This window comes from Tachysurus fulvidraco, chromosome 18 (genome assembly GCF_022655615.1).
Source record: "Tachysurus fulvidraco isolate hzauxx_2018 chromosome 18, HZAU_PFXX_2.0, whole genome shotgun sequence".
NCBI classification, from domain to species: Eukaryota; Metazoa; Chordata; class Actinopteri; order Siluriformes; family Bagridae; genus Tachysurus; species Tachysurus fulvidraco.
Genome location: NC_062535.1, coordinates 5,599,773 through 5,621,678, shown reverse-complemented (window position 1 = coordinate 5,621,678; position 21,906 = coordinate 5,599,773). Strand labels below are relative to the sequence as shown.

General features: G+C 37.9%; 2 protein-coding genes and 1 long non-coding RNA gene across 6 annotated transcripts; 2 read left to right on the top strand and 1 right to left on the bottom strand.

Moving 5' to 3' along the window:
- The first annotated feature begins 83 nt into the window (after positions 1-83).
- On the top strand, positions 84-1,007 carry LOC113648732. The gene is made up of 2 exons (XR_003442010.2): positions 84-476; positions 853-1,007. It is a non-coding gene; the product is annotated as an uncharacterized LOC113648732 (long non-coding RNA).
- Positions 1,008-2,989: 1,982 nt separating this feature from the next.
- Positions 2,990-6,324, bottom strand: LOC113648984 (OX-2 membrane glycoprotein-like). 4 transcript variants are annotated; one of them, XM_047803440.1, is made up of 5 exons: positions 6,172-6,324; positions 5,213-5,551; positions 4,540-4,836; positions 4,310-4,414; positions 2,990-3,027 (listed from the first exon to the last, which is right to left on the bottom strand). In XM_047803440.1, the coding sequence occupies exons 1-5, from the start codon at positions 6,209-6,211 to the stop codon at positions 3,020-3,022; spliced, it is 789 nt and encodes a 262-aa protein (XP_047659396.1). In that variant the 5' UTR covers positions 6,212-6,324; the 3' UTR covers positions 2,990-3,019. The 4 variants fall into 4 exon arrangements, with proteins under 4 accessions (XP_047659396.1, XP_027012339.1, XP_027012338.1 ...); XM_027156538.2 differs by lacking the exon at positions 2,990-3,027 and adding an exon at positions 3,321-3,607 and having other exon boundaries at positions 4,306-4,414; XM_027156537.2 differs by lacking the exon at positions 2,990-3,027 and adding an exon at positions 3,321-3,607.
- Positions 6,325-8,548: 2,224 nt separating this feature from the next.
- On the top strand, positions 8,549-21,223 carry cnpy3 (canopy FGF signaling regulator 3). The gene is made up of 6 exons (XM_027156539.2): positions 8,549-8,794; positions 9,747-9,876; positions 10,026-10,122; positions 11,728-11,850; positions 12,843-12,960; positions 20,408-21,223. The coding sequence occupies exons 1-6, from the start codon at positions 8,695-8,697 to the stop codon at positions 20,653-20,655; spliced, it is 816 nt and encodes a 271-aa protein (XP_027012340.2). The 5' UTR covers positions 8,549-8,694; the 3' UTR covers positions 20,656-21,223.
- Positions 21,224-21,906: the final 683 nt, after the last annotated feature.

Sequence of the window (21,906 nt, the reverse complement as noted above, 5' to 3'; positions counted from 1 at the left end):
CGGAGCAGCGCTGCTGGGAAAACATGTTTGTTTCTGGCGCGATGCACGAGTCACGAGTGACGTATTCCGTTTGGGAGGAGTTTAGTGCTGACGTATGTGGCTTTAACAACCACATTCATTTACACCTGCCCAGTTTCATCTGAAATGCGTCTGAAAGACCACATCCTGAAGTGGTTTGAGCGATCGGATTTATATCCGTCTCGAAACCGTTTCGGAGGGCATTTACACCTGGTCTTTTTACGATCGGATAGTTATCGGATCACAGAAAACGCATGAAGTGACCAGGTGTAAAAACCCCCTAGTACATGATTGTGTCCACAAGCTGTATTGTACTGAGGCTCTGTGCTGCCACACATGACTCATTTCCTATCAGGATCTCGTCAGAACTAGAAAAAATGTCGCTTTATTTAGAAGACATCGTGTATTCACGTGAAAAGATCGCGTGATTACGAGAACAGCATCACGTCATTGTTCCGGTAAGTTGTGATATCTCGCCTGTAGGTGGCGCAGGAGGAGCTCTGCTGAATCTGCTCTTATGCTCTGTTCAGAGATTCCTATGAATCTGAATCCGATGAATCTGAATCTAATATGAATCATTTATCAAAAACTCAAAATAAAGAGTTTTCATTAGGATTTTAAAATAATAACCCTGTGGAACTTATCTGTGGTAAATTGCACTTGGGACTTATTTTCTGTTATTATTTCATAAGTATCAAAAAAATAAGACACGCAATCAGTTAAATAAATTAACTAAAATGGTTCTTTGAACTTTACCCGATTATTTGGTATATTTGACAATTGCATATACAATATGATCAAAATGTCATAACACCAGTGTGTGCTTCATTCCAGATGGAGTTATATCCACTCTTCTGGGAAGGCTTTCCGCTTGATTTTGGAACATGGCTGTGTTAAATGATATGGCTGTGGGAAACATTTTGAGATTACATTGAAATAAACAATTAACATTTAATATAGAATAATAAACAAAATGTATAAGAAACAAACAGAAGGTTTATGATTTTACACATTGTTTTACAATGCAGTAAGTTTTGCAACTTACTGTGCAAAAGTTTCAGGTAGGTGTGAAAAAATGCTGTAAACAAAGAATGCTTTCAGAAATATAAATAATGTGTTTATTTCTGCAAAGTGAGCAAACAAAAGAAAAATATATAACAAATCAATATTTGGTGTTACTACCTTTTGCCTTCAAACCAGCATCCATTCTTATAGGTACACTTGCACAAAGTCAGGGATTTTGTAGGATTATAGTCAGGTGTATGATCAACCAATTATACCAAACAGGCGCTAATGATCATCAAGGTCACACGTAGGTTTAAACCCAGTCATGAACTGAAACAGAAACAGCTGTGTAGGAGGCTTAAAACTGGGTGAGGAACAGCCAAACTCTGCTACCAAGGTGAGGTTGTGAAAGACAGTTTCATGTCATGGCAAGATTGAGCACAGCAACAAGACACACAAGATACTGTATCAACAAGGTCTCTCCCAGACAAAGATTTCAAAGCAGATTGGGGTTTTCAAGATGTGCTGTTCAAGCTCTTTTGAAGAAGCACAAAGAAACGGGCAACGTTAAGAATCGTAGACACAGAATCGGAAGATGTCCAGCAGTGCCATCAGCTCAGAACTGGCAGAAACCAGTGGGACCCAGGTACACCCATCTACTGTTTGGAGAAGTCTGGCCAGAAGTGGTCTTCATGGAAGAGTTGCAGCCAAAAAGCCATACTTCCGACATGGGAACAAGGCCAAGAGACTCAAGTATGCACAAAAACATAGGAACTGGGGTGCAGAAAAATGGCAGCAGGTGCTCTGGACTGATGAGTCAAAGTTTGGAATATTTGGCTGTAACAGAAAGCAGTTTGTTTGTCGAAGGGCTGAAGAGTGATACAATAATGAGTGTCTGCAGGCAACAGTGAAGCATGGTGGAGGTTCCTTGAACATTTGGGGTTGCATTTCCACAAATGGAGTTGGAGATTTGGTCAGGATGGTGTTCTCAATGCTGAGAAATACAGGCAGATACTTATCCATCATGTAATACCATCAGGTATGTATGTTTGGCCACAAATTTATTCTGCAGCAGGAAAACAACCCCAAACATACAGCCAAAGTCATTAAGAACTATCTTCAGCGTAAAGAAGAACAGGTAGTACTGGAAGTGATGGCATGGCTCCCACAGATCCCTGATCTTAACATCATCGAGTGTGTTTGGAATTACAAGAAGAGACAGAAGGATGTGAGAGAGCCTATATCCACAGAAGATCTGTGGTTAGTTCTCCACGAACAACCTACAAGCTGAGTCCTTCAAAAACTGTGTGCAAGTGCACCTAGAAGAATTGCTGCTGATTTGAAGGCAAAGGGCATCACACCAAATATTGATTTGATTTAAATTTCTCTTTTGTCCATTCACTGCATCTTGTTCATTTATGAAAATAAATGTTTAACACTCCCATTTATTAAAGCATTCTTTGTTTTCAGCATTTTTTTCACACCTGCCTGAAACTTTTGCACAGTTGTGTGTGTAAGTTTTATATATATTGAAGGTTTGTGATGTGCTCCCAGTCAGCAGCAGTGAACTGTGGTCTGAGGAGCGACAAACTAGGGGTGTACTCACTTCTGTGAGATACTGAATTTATATATATTATATATATATTTTATATATATATTACTGCAGTGTCACTGGGTATTACCTCACATTTTTGCAAATATTTTAATATATCTGTGCTACAATGTAAAGTAGTGAGTGTACTGCTTGTATAACAGTGTAAATTTGCTATCTCATCAAAATAACTCAACACACAGCCATTAATGTCTAAACCGCTGGCCACAAAAGTGAGTACACCCCTAAGTGAAAATGTAAAAAATGGGCCAATATTTAAGAAATATATGAAGTTTAAATATTTTGTGTGGCCACCATTAATTTCCAGCACTGCTCTTGGGCATGGAGTTCACCAGAGCGTCACAGGTTGCCACTGGAGTCTTCTTCCTCTCCTCCATGACAACATCACAGAGCTGATCATGAAAAGATATAATACAATATTTACAAAAATGTATGGGGTGTACTCACTTCTGTGAGATACTGCATGTGTATATATGTGTGTATTATATATAGATGCATATTTATCTCAATTATAAAGCTGAGCAATTGAGGGTGAAAGGCCTTGCTCAGGGGTAGCAGATTGCTTGCCCTGAGGTTTTAACTCATGACCTTCCACTCAGTAGCTACCACTTCCCATATATATAAGACCATGACCTCTTCATGCAAATGATCCAATTTAGATAAAGATATTGATGGACATCAAAGATTAGTTACATATTCACACACATCATAATTTATTTATTTAAATATATTTACATTTAAATATCCAGTGAAACGATACGAAAATAATTTAACAAAAATAAATCCATTTGTTAATAAATATGCTTGGACTGCTTTCTGTGAATAAAGTGCTTTCGATTCCAGGTAAAGTTTGGAACACAATATAATCAATCTTTAGTTTCCAGCTGTTTTCCAATGACCTCATACAGCATAATGGCCAGAATACATTAAAGTTTTGATATCAGATGATCTCAATAAGGTGTTTTTCATGTTCTGCAAAAAATATGATAAGATTCAATTACAAGGAAGCTCATAATACAATATAGGAAAAAGGTTATACAGTACATAGGTTTAATTACAAATAGCTCTGTTAGTTCTCCTGTTCAAACCACAGCTCAAGGGGGAAAAGATTAAATAAAATAAATACTCATCTATCCTAACATTCAGCACGGGAGACACAGAAATGTGAAAACAGCTAGCTAGCTTTTTTCTATGCCCCAAGCAGCATATTATTTTAATAAATACTATATCAGTATATCAGTATATCAGTATACTGATTGTGGTAAATGGCATCAAATGTAAATATTTTTCTTTTAATTAACAGTTAATTAATAAGGACTAAACAAATCTGGATATGCAAACAGATTTTTTTGCAGTCAAGCAATGATTAAAATCAGGCTGATCAATTCTCAATTTAATTATAATTATTCTACAAATATAAGAATAATTTTGTCAGACTATAAAGAATAGAGAACATGTGACTGTATTTATCAGACAGAACAAAGTTTGTTTTCATGTCTGAATTATAGGTCATGTGCAAAAATGCTTTTTACCGGAATTATTCATGGAGAGTTTGCTGTTTCTTTTCAATTTAACACTAGTTCAATATAGTTCAGCTTTCAGTGATCATCATAACCATATAAAAAAATCACAAGATGCTCAAATGACTAAGAAATGTCCTGCTACAGTACCTACTTCTCTGATTTCGGTGAAAAATAATAACACAACTGGTAACAACGATAGCACAGCTGATCATGACGACAGCAGACAAAATGTAATATCTGGATGCCACTGGAGTCTCTAAAAAGAGGAAAAAATTAATTGTTACTAATTTACATGGAAATGATTGTCAAAATGTGGGAAATAATAAGTGGGAAACTGAGTTTTTTTTATTTTACAAAACATGTATTGAACATTGCTCTTACCTTTATCTATCGGTTGATCCACAATAATGTTTATATTCCTCTCTGTATTGCCACTTTTAGCCAAACATTTCACGTATTTTCCACCGAATTTTAAATGGGGAATTGTGAGGTTGCTTGTAGTTGTGTCTGTACTGTCTTCATTGTGTACTATGGAAGTCTCTGCTGAGTAATCACGCAGTTCTTCCTCTTCAGACCACCAGCTGATCACTGGTTTAGGTTTACCAGAGGCTGAGCAAGAGACAACAAAGTCCTTGTCCTTTTGTTTACCCGAAAACTGTGATGTGACTTCTGATAAACCTGCATTCAGATAATAAATTCAATAACGGACACATTCTATTTTGGTTCAAAATAATAGAAAAGAAATAAAAATAAAGAAAATAAAAGAAAAATGTTGCTAATAATTCTGTAGTGTGTCCCTTTATATATGATATATCATAGTACATAATCATTTGTTTCATTACAATTGAAATAAAAGGCAAATAAATATATTATTTAATTATATATTAAATAATAAAATATACAAATTAAACAATTATTTTTTAAATTATATTCTTATTCCAGAGTCTGAGTCCCTTCAGCTAGTCGTTGGGATTTTACACCTTCTTTAGATTAAACATTTTTAGATTCTATGAACTTTGTAAACACTCTGTCCGTATAATTCATGAGAACATACCATGTACAGTGAGGCATGATGTCTCCCTCTCGGTTCCAGACGGATAAACACTGAAGGTACAGACATAGCAGGCTTCATCTGCGAAGGTCACGTTCTTTATCACGATAGTAGTTGTTTGGATTGACGCCAAGACGACGTTCACTTTGCCGACAAAGGCATCGTCCACCTGGGGTTTAGAGCGCTCGGTGAAAGTGACCATATTGCGCAAGGTGTCATCTCTGTGCTGCTGCCATATAACCTGCTTTACTCCATTGGCGCCCGGACGTTCGCACGAAAATGTCGCATCTTCCCCTAGTGACACTTTTACATCCTCTCTTTTTAGTATCCCCGCGGACAGAACTGTGGGACAACGCACGATTAATATAATACACATATGCTACATTAAATAGTATCATCATCATCATCATCATCATCATCATTAACAAGAACAATAATAATAATAATAATAATAATAATAATAATAATAATAATAATACGTATACGTTTAGCTTGGTATAACAATTAAGTACTTTATAAAATCAGAAATACCCAATGTAAGCAGGTTTAAGAAAATAAATAATACATATTATTACATAAGAAAATAAATAATACATATACGCTACTTTATACAACAACATCATCATCATCATGAACAACAACAACAACAGTAATAATAATAATAATAATAATAAGTATACGTTTAGCTTGGTATAACAATTAAGTACTTTATAAAATCATAAATACCCAATGTAAGCAGGTTTAAGAAAATAAATAATACATATTATTACATAAGAAAATAAATAATACATATACACTACTTTATACATCATCATCATCATCATCATGAACAACAACAACAACAGTAATAATAATAATAATAATAATAATAATAATAATAATAATAATAATAATAATAATAAGTATAAGTATACATTTAGCTTGGTATATAACAATTAAGTATTTTATAAAATCATAAATACCCAGTGTAAGCAGGTTTACGAAAACAGAATAATCCAGCATTGTGTTAGTTCTTTGCACACATTAACTCTAAAACTAAAGACAAGCTGATGCCTGAACACTATATAAGAACTAAAACTGAAAGCTATGACTCAGCGAGACTCAGCTGTTTAGGAAAATCCCAAACAGTATTTGCCAGTATGTTGTATGAATCCATTCTACTGGGAAGACTAGTGGTATTGGTTCATCTTCATGAGTCACAGAACAAACAAACAAACAAACACCTGTCATTACTGAAAACAAAGATTTCAGGATGAATGCTATAAATATTCATTTGCGTAGCTGTCAAATACTGTACTAGTTAAATAGCTACTGAAAGATTACTAAATAAAATTTACAGCTGTCAAGGAACCTAAGAGCATGCATTTTCTTTGTGAGTTATTTAGCTTAGCCAGTCCACCTACAGTACCTGAAGACCCCGGGAAACATGTACAAGCAACGTGAACATTTCAACAACAACAGTAAACAATGCTGATTGAAACAGACCCGGGGCTATTAGGTGACAATTCTACAGAGTCTGTCAATAATAAACAGATATACAATATATTTACACAGATAATACATATGCTACTTTGTTGTTATCATGAAAGAGAGGGTAAAACTTAAAGTTGTATCATACCTCACAGATATTGAGAGAAGAAGTAAAACTAAAACACTATGACTCTGTGGTATTTTCCAGAGCATGCATAAGCCCGACTTATTTTCAGGGGATTTTTTTCTGGGAGTTTAATCAGGGTTGTGTAGTACCATATATGCCCAGGACTTTCCAGGTATCAGATTGTATCAATATCAGTTGTTTTCTAATAACATCAAGAAACTACAGCTCAAGTCTTACAGTAATCACAAAGGAAAGACACCCACATTCTAGGGAACAGATATCTGGACTGACTGGAATGACCTTCTGTATTGGATTGACATGTGACCCTTGTTACTGTAAGCCACAAACAACAGGAAATTCACATATTTACTTCCTTTCCTAATCACTGACACTAATGCAACGTTCTAGTTCCAGTAAGTTACGTTTAGTCATGTGAGCAGCAGGCAGAGAATGTGATTCAGATCAGGGTTTCACAAATATGCAGACATTCATTCACAATCACTAGCAAATCAGATCACATCTATCTATTTAAAAAAATTAAAGTGCTTGGTGAAAGATTACATTAACATGGGGCAGGAATGTCTATAGTCATTTTACATTGGCGGTACTGCTATTCGTACATACTGTAAGTCATGACATCAAAACAAAAATGTAGTATATTATATAATCAATTTTCTTTTAACAAGATTGTGTGTTTAATTACAATAATTATACCACTGTACAGTTGCCTTATGAAATTAGAAGATTTTCATTAGTTTTCTTTACAGCTGTGATAAAAATGATATATTATATGATTAATATAATTATATTATATTCACATGATCATTGACATTAACATATTATCAATCCTATGGCCTCATATACAGTTGTAGTCTCATACAGTATACTGGCTTGTATGCTAGATGCTCTGCCACAAACTAAGCCTCATAATAAACAAATGCATCTTGTTGTATCAGAATGAACAGCATACAGTCATTGGCACAGAGACGCCTTTTGTGAGGAGACTTTTTTTGACGTTATGATGGAGTGTTTTGTCAGAGCTTTGTCAGTTTCATGGCACAGAATTTAATTCATATTATCACTGATGTTACATAAGTATAACTATATAACTATAGATAACTATATGCTTTTATTCCCTCCCCAACCTCCGTTATGAAATTAATTAGAACAAAAACAAACAAACAAAAAAACGAAATAATTTTGCCATCTTAAGATAAGATAAAATAAGCATCTTGATGATAGACAGAGCTCAAAGAAAATTTTATAAAAATAAAGTGTCACTAAAGAAGACAAGATGAAAATAAAGTGACAATACAATATATAAAAGATCAAATAAAGCACGAATAATAAAGGACAATTTACAGTTTAAAAATAAAATAAATCAATTTGAAATATGTCGAGATTAAGAGATATGTTGAGATTATGAGAAGTTATGTCGAAATTACGAGAAGTTATGTCGAGATTACGAGATGCTATTTCGAGTATTAAGTCGTGAAAATTAAAAAAACAACTTTTATATCCAGATAAAACAATAAATAAAGAAAAAAATAAATAATGCACGGCCTCTATGAAAAAGAACAGGGCAAAGAAAATATTTTCCCGACAATTGATTGCAGTCGGAAAATTCGGAATTCTACTTACGGTAATTTATCGAGATCTGACCACGAAAAGAAACATTCGTTCCTATGGTGACAAATAAACTTTACATAAATCTCGCGAGAACTCCCGCGATTTTCTGTCTGCGCTGCCACTTCTTTTACTCTGATTGGTCAGATGTGTAGCAGGTCTGTTTAGGGAAACGGCTAGCGAGAAAACAGGAGCTAGTTCGGCTACAAAACGTCTTATTTATCCTGTTTGTAGTTAAAATAATTATATTAATGAGTTTGAAATGAATTTGTTTATTTTTATCGCATTAATCTTTGTAAGTACACAAGCGGCTCGCAGAAGTGAAGACGACGACTGGGTGCATTTACCGAATAAATGTGAAGGTGGGTTCAGTTCAGTTCCCTGGATTATTTAATACCATCATATAGAGAGAGAGATTTTATTTAGTGTGTTAGTTTTACCTCCAAATACTGAGAGATAATCCTGAGAAGGTTGTCATGCAGCTGTGATCAGTTCAGAAGGAGAAGTGAGAGTTAATATTTAACTGCTTCCTCTTTAAAGGACTTTTTATAAATATCTGTGCAGGTGTCCCTACATTCAGTGTTTAACTCTGTGTGTCACTACATTCAGTGTTTAACTCTGTGTGTCACTACATTCAGTGTTTAACTCTGTGTGTCACTACATTCAGTGTTTAACTGTGTGTGTGTCACTACATTCAGTGTTTAACTGTGTGTGTGTGTCACTACATTCAGTGTTTAACTGTGTTTCACTACATTCAGTGTTTAACTGTGTGTGTGTCACTACATTCAGTGTTTAACTGTGTGTGTGTCACTCCATTCAGTGTTTAACTGTGTGTGTGTCACTCCATTCAGTGTTTAACTGTGTGTGTGTCACTCCATTCAGTGTTTAACTGTGTGTGTGTCACTCCATTCAGTGTTTAACTCTGTGTGTCACTACATTCAGTGTTTAACTCTGTGTGTCACTACATTCAGTGTTTAACTCTGTGTGTGTCACTACATTCAGTGTTTAACTGTGTGTGTGTCACTACATTCAGTGTTTAACTCTGTGTGTCACTACATTCAGTGTTTAACTCTGTGTGTCACTCCATTCAGTGTTTAACTCTGTGTGTCACTCCATTCAGTGTTTAACTCTGTGTGTCACTCCATTCAGTGTTTAACTCTGTGTGTCACTCCATTCAGTGTTTAACTCTGTGTGTCACTACATTCAGTGTTTAACTCTGTGTGTCACTACATTCAGTGTTTAACTCTGTGTGTCACTACATTCAGTGTTTAACTCTGTGTGTCACTACATTCAGTGTTTAACTCTATTTTACAGTGTGTAAATTTCTGAGCATTGAGATGAAATCTGCATTAGACGAAACGGGGAAAACGAAAGAAGTGATCGATACAAACTACCGTTTCTTGGACGATAAAGGAGCAGCAGCACCGATTAAATATGTCAAATCGTAAGAATTAATGTTTTCATAACAAACCAAATGATTCTAATAATAAAATGTGAAGGCTTTTAAATCACTCAGGTGTGTGTGTGTGTGTGTGTGTGTGTGTGTGTGTGTGTGTGTGTGTGTGTGTGTGTGTGTGTGTGTGTGTGTTCTAGTGACATTCGGTTAATAGAGGTAATGGAAAGCGTATGTTCAAGGATTCTGCAGTACAACTTGCACAAAGAGAGAGATGGCAGCAATCGATTTGCAAAGGTGACTGACACACAACTGCTGTAACTGATCTGATTTGGCATCACATTTGGTTTACATCTCTCTGTTGAAACAAGCAATTTACCAAAACACATCCTTTTATTGTGTTTCTGAGAGTTCGTATTAAGCGAATACACTTTATGTCCAAAATGTTCTCCAAATATTAAAACACAAACCCATTGCAAAATAAACTCAATCCCAAAACAACCTAGACTAGTGGTCTTATAATAATAATACGGTTCCAGTCAGCACCATAAGAAACACTACCTACTCTTGGTATTATTGACATAATACTAATAATATTAACGTTAATAATAAATATATGATTTATAACAGTTGCAGTCATTTTAAATAAACAGTGATTTGATCTGTAGTTTAATTAGGATTGTAATTATCAAATATTTTATTGTTTTTTTTTGGTTGCTCAGTAATGTGTAACAACAAACTCTTTACAATAGAAGAAATATTACAAAAGTATATAGTTATTTAATATATAATAATATTTATCTGTAAAAGTTGTTTAATTATACAATCACACAAATATAACATTGCACTTAAGTGTAAATCAGTGAACAGATACAACGGTAATAGATTTTATGTTTGAACTAAAATGAATTTCCTGGTTATAGAATTGCACTTATTGACCATATAGTACACAGTTATATAAGGAAAATAATTTATAATCACATTATTCACTTTCACCCAGATGAAGATCTGTTTTCTTTTGAGTCAGGCTCCTCTAAGGATTTCTTCCTGTTATCATCTCTGGGAGTTTCTTCCTTGCCATGTTGTGATAACCATTAGGGATAAATTTATCAATTTAAAATAAATATACAATGAATTTATGTCTCTTTAAAACTGCTTTATGACAGTGTACATTGTAAAAAGTGCTTTCCAAAGACAAGTGAACTGAATATGAAAACATTCGGGTATTCAGTCAAATTCCCTTTCTGCATAAACTTTACAAAATATGCAAAAATCCAAAAAAATCCACTGTCTTAAAAATGACAAAGAAAAAATATCTCACCGTTAACAAAAGATTATGAATTACTCTACCACTGTGGTTCTGTATGATTGATTAATAATAAAAATCCCAATGAATGATCCAAAAACGAAATGACGTACTCTATATAATTTATGTGGATCTCTATAGTTTACTCACTGGAGAGCAGACGTTTGATTCCCCAGTGGTTTTTCATTGGGGAGTAAAGTGAAAAGTAGTTTTATATTTATCTAAAAAATAAACCATAAAGTAAAAAGTGTCCTGCAGCAACAATAACTGTAAGAACATTTATTAACCGATAATCCAAAATGCCAAAAGGAAGACCGGGTAGATTAACACACAAGTACAATTCACTTTAATTCAACTTTATTCTTTATAAAAATATCAATTTTAAACTGATCAATTTTTCCTTAATGTGCAAGCAAGTGTTTGTACTTTTGAACTGGAGTGTTTGAACAGGTGTTTGTACTTTTTATTATTTTTATTTTATATTTTGTAGCTAAAAATAAATTGTTTATAGTATGTCTGTGTCTAGCAGGTTTGTTATTGTATGAGGGAATGTTTGACGTTTAGTACACCGTGATCTGATCTTCCCTCGTGCACAGGGGATGTCTGAGACCTTTTCCACCTTGCATAACCTGGTCCACAAAGGCGTGAAGGTTGTTATGGACATTCCCTATGAGCTGTGGAATGAGACAAGTGCTGAAGTAGCTGACCTCAAGAAACAGGTATGCAGGAAACAAAGATAAGAGTAAATGTAAAAATGACCAAAACTGTACACGATGGATTCACTTTATTAGGAACACTTCTACAACTAAACATTCATGTAGTTCACTAATCTGCCCATCATGTGGCAGCGACACAACGCAACAACACTGATAATGAACACATCAAACATCAGAATGGGAAAATGTCATTACAGTGACTTTAACCATGGCTTGGTGGATGGTACCAGGGTTTGAGAAAAACCGATGATCTCCTTTTAACTTCACACACTACAGTCTTTAATTTATACAGAGTGGTGCAAGAAACAAAAACACACCCTGTGAGTGGAGGGTCTGCATGAGTGAGATCACTGGAGAATGACCACACTGCTTTGTATTGACAGTAAGACTAACTCAAATAAGTGCTCTTTACAGCCACAGTGACAAGAAATATCTTAGAAAGTACAGCACATCAGATCTTGAGGTGGATGGACTACAACAGCAGATGATGACATCAGGTTCCACTTCTCTCAGAGCAGGTATCAGATGTCGTCATGAGCAGAGATTCAGCACACCTAGACTGTTAAAGACCACAAAATTGTGCCCATAGCCACATATTTCTGTTCTTGGCTGACAGAAGTGGAACAGAATGTGTTTTTCTGCTGCTGCAGCCTGTCCACCTCAAAGTTTGATGCTATGTATATGCTGAGAAGATTTTCTGCTCCCCAGGGTTCTAAAGAGTGATACGAGTTATATACTTTCCTCTGAACTCTGTTATAAACAACTGTTTCTCACTCTTTCCTTTTGCTTTTCACTCAATTTTGTGGAAATTTTAGAGACATCTACATTTTGATGTTTGATGTGAAAATGAACTGAAGGTCTTAACCTGTAATGCCATGATTTTTGTATTGGATGGTGAGTGAATGTGCTATTGTGTGTACGTTTGTATTAATAACATCATGCAAGTGTATGAAAAGATTATACAGTAATGTAGTAAGACTTTCTTTTTTCTTTAGTGTGATGTGATGGTTGAGCAGTATGAAGAGGTTATTGAAGACTGGTATAGAGGCAGCCAGGAGGAAGACCTGATGATACACCTGTGTGAGAAACATGTTCTGAAAGGACAAGACAAATGTAGGTTACAGCACATTAAGCTTTTGCATATAATTAAAAAATATTTAATGTACAGATACCTGAAACACACGATTAATGTTCATATTGAACATGAACAATATGGATCAAGGATTTCCAAAGATTTCATTTATGGCCTGCATAGGTTTCAGTGTGAAAGGCATTATATATATTATATAAAAAAGTTCTTTAAAAAAAGTACTTTATTAATAGTTATAGTTCTAAATAGTTTGAGTATTTACCAGTGTTGTATAAAGGACTAGAAAGCAATACTTGAGTAAAAGTACAAGTATCGTACTAGAAAAAGACTTTGGTAGAAGTGAAAGTTGCCTTTTAGAATATTACTCAAGTAAAAGTCTTAAAGTATCTGATATTTACTGTACTTAAGTGTCAAAAGTCATTTTCCGATATTTAATGTACTTAAGTATCTGAAGTAAAAGTAAAAAGTAAAATTTCAGTGAGTTTGGGTAGGCATAAGAGCAGGGGCGGTTCTAGGGTTTCATCTTTAGGGGTTTTAGCCCTCAGTGAGAATTTAAAACAAGAAGAGTTTTATATTATATATTATATGACTACATAGTAAGCCAAAAGTTATGATATTATTAAATGGCAAAAGTGGACACCAAAATTTTATGCATGATGTAATGATGCCAGTCTTGAATCAGATCAGTTCATGTATGTGTGCATTCTCTACAAACTGTGTGTCCAATGAATGCAGTCATTAATAAACTAATATTCACAAGACAAAGACCAAATCAATAAATGTTATTTTTATTTAGTATTGATATTGCATTAATATTTTGTTTGTGCTACCAACTCTGGTAATAAGAATAGTGAAATTTCACTGCTTTTGGTTGCCGTCTTTGCTGTTTTCCGCCGATTAACGTTATAGATAAACGCCTCCAGCTCTGACTGCGTGTGCACGCTGCGCGTACCTGTGCTTCTCCGTAGAGCATGCGGAGCGTAATGCAATCTAGGAGCAGTGATTCGCCAAACCTCCCTTATTGCAGTCACACACATTTCTTCTGATTTTATTTTGTGGTAAAGAGTAACGAAGATGCTTAGTGGAAATATAACGGAGTAAAAGTATATATTTTAACTAGGAAATGTAGTGGAGTAAAAGTGAAAGTTGACATAAATTTAAATAGCGAAGTAAAGTACAGATACGTGAAATTTCTACTTAAGTACAGTAACGAAGTATTTGTACTTCGTTACATTACAACACTGGTATTTACCCAAGAAATTTGGCATTCATCCATCCATTCATCCATCCATCTTCTACCGCTTATCCGGGGCCGGGTCGCAGGGGCAGCAGTCTAAGCATGGATGCCCAGACTTCCCTCTCCCCAGACACTTCCTCTAGCTCTTCCGGGGGAATACCGAGGCGTTCCCAGGCCAGCCAAGAGACATAGTCCCTCCAGCGTGTCCTAGGTCTTCCCCGGGGCCTCCTCCCGGTTGGACATGCCCGGAACACCTCCCCAGGGAGGCGTCCAGGAGGCATCCGAAACAGATGCCCGAGCCACCTCAGCTGACTCCTCTCGATGTGGAGGAGCAGCGGCTCTACTCTGAGCTCCTCCCGAGTGACCGAGCTCCTCACCCTATCTCTAAGGGAGCGCCCAGCCACCCTGCGGAGGAAACTCATCTCGGCCACCTGTATCCGGGATCTCGTCCCTTCGGTCATGACCCAAAGCTCATGACCATAGGTAAGGGTAGGAACGTAGATCAACCGGTAAATAGAGAGCTTCACCTTGTGGCTCAGCTCTTTCTTCACCACAACAGATCGGTATATCGACTGCATCACTGCAGAAGATACACCAATCCGCCTGTCGATCTCCCGCTCCATCCTTCCCTCACTCGTGAACGAGACCCCAAGATACTTAAACTCCTCCACTTGAGGCAGGAGCTCTCCACCAACCTGAAGGGGGCAAGCCACCCTTTTCCGACTGAGAACCATGGCCTTGGATTTGGAGGTGCTGATTCTCATCCCCGCCGCTTCACACTCGGCTGCAAACCGTCCCAGTGCACGCTGAAGGTCCTGATTTGAGGAAGCCAGCAGGACCTCATCATCTGCAAAAAGCAGAGACGAAATCTTGTGGTCCCCAAACCGGACTCCCTCCGGCCCCATACTGCGCCTAGAAATCCTGTCCATATAAGTAATGAACAGGACCGGTGACAAAGGGCAGCCCTGCCGGAGTCCAACATGCACCTGGAAAAAGTCTGACTTACTGCCGGCAATGCGAACCAAACTCCTGCTCCGGTCATATAGGGACCGGACAGCCCTTAACAGAGGGCCCCGGACCCCATACTCCCAGAGCACCCCCCACAGGTCACCACGAGGGACACAGTCGAAAGCCTTCTCCAGATCCACAAAACACATGTGAACTGGTTGGGCAAACTCCCATGAACCCTCCAGCAACCTGGCGAGGGTATAGAGATGGTCCAGTGTTCCACGACCGGGACGAAACCCGCATTGTTCCTCCTGAATCCGAGGTTCGACTATCGGCCGAATTCTCCTCTCCAGTACCCTGGCATAGACTTTTCCGGGGAGGCTGAGGAGTGTGATCCCCCTATAGTTGGAACACATCCTCCGGTTCCCCTTCTTAAACAGAGGGACCACCACCCCAGTCTGCCAGTCCAGAGGCACTGTCCCCAACCTCCATTCGATGTTGCAGAGGCGTGTCAACTAAGACAGCCCCACAACATCCAGAGACTTGAGGTACTCAGGGCGGATCTCATCCACCCCCGGTGCCTTGCCACTGAGGAGCTTCTCAACTACCTCAGTGACCTCAGCTTGGGGAATCGACGAGTCCACAACTGAGCCCCCGCCCTCTGCTTCCTCAGTGGAAGACATGTCGGTGGGGTTGAGGAGAACCTTGAAGTATTCCTTCCACCGTCCGAGGATGTCCCCAGTCGAAGTCAGCAGATTCCCACTCCCACTGTAAACAGTGTGGGCAGGGCACTGCTTCCCCCTCCTGAGGCGCCGGATGGTTTGCCAGAATTTCTTCGAGACCTTACGGCCACAGCTCCGAGCGGCCGCGTCGACAATGGAGGTGGAGAACATGGTCCACTCGGACTCAATGTCTCCAACCTCCCTCGGGATCTGGTTGAAGCTCTGCCGGAGGTGGGAGTTGAAGATCTCTCTGACCGGAGACTCTGTCAAACGTTCTCAGCAGACCCTCACAGTACGTTTGGATCTGCCAAGTCTGTCCAACTTCCTCCCCCGCCATCGGATCCAGCTCACCACCAGTTGACAGCTCCACCCCTCTCTTTACCCGAGTGTCCAAGACATGCGGCCGGAGGTCAGATGAAACAACCACAAAGTCGATCATCGACTTCCGACCTAGGGTGTCCTGGTGCCATGTGTACTGATGGACACCCTTATGCTTGAACATGGTGTTCGTTATGGACAAATTGTGACTAGCACAGAAGTCCAATAACAGAACACCACTCGGGTTCAGGTCGGGGGGGCCGTTCCTCCCAATCACGCCCCTCCAGGTGTCACTGTCACTGCCCACGTGAGCATTGAAGTCCCCCAGTAGAACGACGGAGTCCCCGGTCGGAGCACTTTCCAGCACCCCTTCCAGACACGCCAAGAAGGTCGGGTACTCTACACTGCCATTTGGCCCGTAAGCACAAATAACTGTGAGAGACCTATCCCGACCCGAAGGCGCAGGGAAACGACCCTCTCATTCACCGGGGTGAACTCCAACACATGGTTGCTGAGCTGGGGGGCTATGAGCAAGCCCACACCAGCCCGCCGCCTCTCACCATGGGCAACTCCAGAGCAGTAGAGAGTCCAGCCTCTCTCAAGGAGTTGGATTCCAGAGCCCAAGCTGTGTGTGGAGGTGAGCCCAACTATATCTATTCGGTATCTCTCAACCTCCCGCACCAGCTCAGGCTCCTTTCCCCCAACGAGGTGACATTCCATGTCCCTAGTGCCAGATTCCGTGTCTGGGGATTGGGTCGCCAAGGCCCCCGCCTTCGACTGCCACCCAATCCACATTGCACCGGCCACTTACGGTTTCTCCTGCAGGTGGTGGGCCCACAGGAGATCGGCCCCACGTCACTCTTTCGTGCTGAGCCCGGCCGGGCCCCGTGGGGCAAGACCCGGCCACCAGGCGCTCGCATGCGAGCCCCAACCCCGGGCCTGGCTCCAGGGCGGGGCCCCGGTTGCGCCTTACCGGGCGACATCACGGACCTTGTTTTAAATTTTCTCATAAGGGGTTTTTTTTGAACCCCTCTTTGTCTGGCCTGTCACCCAGGACCTGTTTGCCTTGGGAGACCCTACCAGGGGCAAAAAGCCCCAGACAACATAGCTCCTAGGATCATTCAGGCACGCAAACCCCTCCACCACAATAAGGTGGCGGTTCAAGGAGGGGCATTCATTTGGCATTCATGAAAATCCTATTTATAAAAAGTTAATACTGCTCATTCTCCAGAGTGAGAGCAAAGTTATGCATAAGTAAAGTAACTCAAACACCTTGATCACATACAGTGACCTTCACTGATATTTACACCCTCTGTAAATACTGTGGAATAAAAACACTGTCAATAATAATCGTACGTAATTCAAAGCATTTGTGTGTAAATTTTAATTTTGCGGATCCCAAAATCTACGGCCACGACAGTTTACAGATACGAGATTTTGTGTGTGTGTGTGTGTGTGTTACAACTCCAAAATGTACGACTATGACAGTTTACACAAACAACGCTTGTTTTCACAACACCTCTTTTTCACACACGAAAACGGTCTGCGAAACAACTGTCAAAAATACGTTCCCCATTTTCTGTTGTCCAACACTTAAGGTGTTGGTCAACATCGACACCAGATTCTGGGCTGAGTGCAAGATGTCACCTAATGGAACCTGATAAACAATAAAATATGACTTTAACACTTAAGCAGTGAACACATATTGCATGACCTGTGTATTCCAGTGCATGTACACAGATGTTAGTAAGTTAACACTTAAAATTGCTAATTCTTTTATGTAGGCCTATCTCATCACGCTACAGACTGCAGTGATGACCTCCTAAACAGCTGTATTCTTTAAGCACCTAATGTAACCTTTCTCTGAGAGCTAATCTTACTTACTATAGTTAACCTATCTCTGTAATATTACTCCTCTCTGTTATTAGTGATAACTAACCCTTAAACATGTCCGAATTTGGAAGGAAAAACCAACTTACCTGAGACGATGAGCAGTGTTGTAATGTAACGGAGGAAAAACACTTTGTTACTGTACTTAAGTAGAAATGTCACGTATCTGTACTTTACTATGCTATTTAAATTTATGTCAACTTTCACTTTTACTCCACTACATTTCCTAGATAAAATGTATACTTTTACTCGTTATATTTCCACTAAGCATCGTCGTTACTACAAAATAAAATCAAAAGAAATGTGTGACTGCAATAAGGGAGGTTTGGTGTATCACTGCTCCTAGATTGCATTACGCAGCTCCGCACGCTGTACGGGTACAGGTACGCGCAGCGTGCACACGCAGTCAGAGCTGGAGGCGTTAATGTATAACGTTAATCGGAAAGCTGCAAATACAGCAACCAAAAGCAGTGAAATGTCACTATTCTTATCACCAGAGTTGTAGCACAAACAAAATATTAATGCAAACAATCCATACAATACTAAATAAAAATAACATTTATTAATTTGGTCTTTGTGAATATTAGTTTATTAATGACTGCATTCATTGGACGCACTGTTTGTAGAGAATGCACACATACATGAACCGATTTGATTCAAGACTGGCAGCATTACATCATGCATAAAATTTTGGTGTCCACTTTTGCCATTTAATAATACCATAACTTTTGGCTTACTATGTAGTCATATAAAATAAAATATAAAACTCTTCTTGTTTTTAATTCTCACTGAGGGCTAAAAAGCCTAAAGATGAAACCCTAGAACCGCCCCTGCTCTTATACCTACCGAAAATCACTGAAATTTTACTTTTTACTTTTACTTCAAATACTTAAGTACATTAAATATCAGAAAATGACTTTTGATACTTAAGTACAGTAAATATCAGATACTTTAAGACTTTTACTTGAGTAATATTCTAAAGGTGACTTTCACTTCTACCAAAGTATTTTTCTAGTACGATACTTGTACTTTTACTCAAGTATTGCTTTCTACTACTTTATACAACACTGACGATGAGTGAGCGTTTGGCTGCTGATCCGCCATTTCGGCACCAGTGGTTTAAAAGAGGGTGGGGCGCATGTGCACTTCGTGGAATTGATTCATCTTCCCTCGGATAGTAATGCCTGTGAACGTGATGACGTATTTTTGACAGTTGTTTCACAGACCGTTTTCGTGTGTGAAAAAGAGGTGTTGTGAAAACAAGCATTGTGTGTGTAAACTGTCATAGTCATACATTTTGGAGTTGTATTTGAACAAACACACAAAATCTGCAAACTGTCGTGGCCGTAGATTTTGGGATCCAACTCCGCAAAATTCAAATTTACACGCAAATGCTTTGAATTACGTACGATTATTATTGACAGTGTTTTTATTCCATAAAATATAAGCAAAGGACCTGTAAAAAAATAGCTTTTTTTTGTTTAACCTTTTGATCTTTTGTTAAAAAAATCTGAACAATTATCTGCTCTCATGGATATCAAACAAATTCCAACACAGTTTAAAATATAACTTTGTTGAATGCGCGTCACAACTAAAGGCACCCTTTTAGTTATGTTTTTATGCTCCCTCCCTTTGCCAAGATAACAGCTCGTAAGTTTTCTTCTAAATACCTGATGAGGTTGGAGAATACATGCTGTTCAGTTACTTTACATTTTCTCATCTAATATTGCTATATTCTTCCAGCAAACACTTTTAAATAATAATAACTTTTAAATAAGGCATTGGGGTGGGTGCAAGACATTTCTGACCAAGAGTAACCAAAAAACTTTGCTTTGAATAATAATAGAAAAGATGTAAGGATCAGTTTCTCTGTGTCATGGCTACAGTAGGTCATTTTACTTCAACTTTGAGAGTTGAGAGTTTTTCAGGCGAGTTTTGTGTGCTTGATCAAGTACAAATCAGCTGGACTGTGTGTTTGCCTGATAATTCATGGCTGATTTTCACTAAACTTTTGTAAATCTGATGGAATATTTTAGTTTGGTTTGGCTTATGCAAACATTCACACACAGGTTTAAACAAATATTGATAAATAAGGCCCAATGTCTTTTTATTTTTGTACATTTGCAAGTTATTTGCAAAGCTCAAAAGTTTCTGTTTTGTATTTTCTTGTATTTGATTTACTTCACGTTTGCATTTGCCAGTGTGTCTTTCACTTAAAATGAAAATCACCCACCATTATGTCACATTTGTGCTACAAGATGTAATCCAGCATGCAAAATTAAGATAGATAGAATTCTAAAATAAGGTGTTCCTTTAAAAGTAAATGCATAACCCTCTCTTTTTGTTTACATGAAGCGTGTCTACAAGAAACTTGGGTTGGGATGAAAGGAGAACCTGCAGCCATTGCACAAGACAAAAAGAAAAAGAAAAGCAAAAAGAAGGCCAAAGGTGGTGAGCATAACCAGAACAAGGAGAAAAAGGTAAAGAAAAAGAAAAGTAAGCCGCTTGGTGAACACAGTGACAAGCAGAAAATGGAAGAAGCCCGGCAGACGTCAGATGAAGAGACACAGAGGGGTGTTCATCAGAACAGAACTGAACTCTGAACTGTCTAAATTAAGTCTGAAAGGTTTGCCACAAATTGTGTTACATCTTCTGGATTGATTGATTGATTGATTGATTGATTGATTGATTTTGCAAAAGTTTATCTTTTCCATTCAGATAAGGTAAGGTCCAAGTTTAGGGTGGAATTTTTCCTCTCATTTTATTTCTCCATCAGAATGCTGTTATTAATGTGAAGAGACCAGGATGTTAATTGGGAGTCACTGAAGTGTTAATGACTTGTAAATCATTGAAAACATTGTGTTTCAGATAATGACTTTATACAGTTTATTATTGCATATGAGAACCTCTTTAGATTTGAACAGTTTATTTTAGATGCATAGTTGTATCATTATTTAATTCTTATTCTTGTGCTGTGAACTAAAAACCTTTGAATAATGCAATCACAACTTCAGGTCAGTCATTTTTCTGTATGTATTAGTGTGTCAGTGTTACTTTGGATGCTTCCTATATGCTTTTTTTTTAAAGTCAGTGCCCTGGTTATGACATGCTGCTATTATTAAAGTCGGTGTGTTGTACTTTAGGAGCGAATAAAATATTATAAATATTGCATTTTTGAAGGCTGATATCTGTGAATAGTATTTTACTGGTAGAGACGGCTTGTGGTTTTGATATACAATAAATATTGATAACTGGACAATATATGATTGTATGCTGTTAAATGTTATGGTAAATATGTGCCTTGAAAATAAACTGCTGTGTTATAATTGGAGTAGTTAATCCATGGCACACATCAACAGAAAATATAGACAACAGAAAATCTGTGACTTTTGGTTAGTTAAACCAGTTTGAGGGGTGATGAAAAATAAATACACTTGCAATGGATAATTAAAGTCTGCTGTTAAAATAGCAAGCTTTTGTGATCTGCAGAAATGAACTCACTATAAATGTCAGAACTTGTTTTCAACCTCAGTAAAAAATTAAAAACGCACAAACAATCAAAAGAACACTCAGCAACTTAAGAAAAATAATAAATTACAATAACTTACTGGCAAAAGTGAACATGCTTGTATAATTTGACATTGTGGATGGAAAAAGTATGGATTAATTTTGCTTTAATTTATGTGGCATTGTTAGGCAGCTGCAGAAGTGTTCCATTAGCCAAAATGACCACTTTCTATGACATTTGTCAACTTCTGAAATGCTGAAATGTACTGTACCACTTTGTACAACTAAGCAAGCAGTTCAGTTTTGCTGGGATTTTACTTTTCGCTGATGAGCTGCATCCATGCTGA

Excerpts from the sequence above, each read along its gene's own strand:
- LOC113648984 (XM_027156536.2), bottom strand. The coding sequence starts at position 6,211 with ATGCTGGATTATTCTGTTTTCGTAAACCTGCTTACACTGG. Across the intron at positions 5,552-6,171 it reads CGTAAACCTGCTTACACTGG|TTCTGTCCGCGGGGATACTA; the intron begins GTATTTATGATT and ends GTTGTCCCACAG. Across the intron at positions 4,837-5,212 it reads ATCATGCCTCACTGTACATG|GTTTATCAGAAGTCACATCA; the intron begins GTATGTTCTCAT and ends ATCTGAATGCAG.
- cnpy3 (XM_027156539.2), top strand. The coding sequence starts at position 8,695 with ATGAATTTGTTTATTTTTATCGCATTAATCTTTGTAAGTACACAAGCG. Across the intron at positions 9,877-10,025 it reads CCGATTAAATATGTCAAATC|TGACATTCGGTTAATAGAGG; the intron begins GTAAGAATTAAT and ends TGTGTGTTCTAG. Across the intron at positions 11,851-12,842 it reads TAGCTGACCTCAAGAAACAG|TGTGATGTGATGGTTGAGCA; the intron begins GTATGCAGGAAA and ends TTTTTTCTTTAG.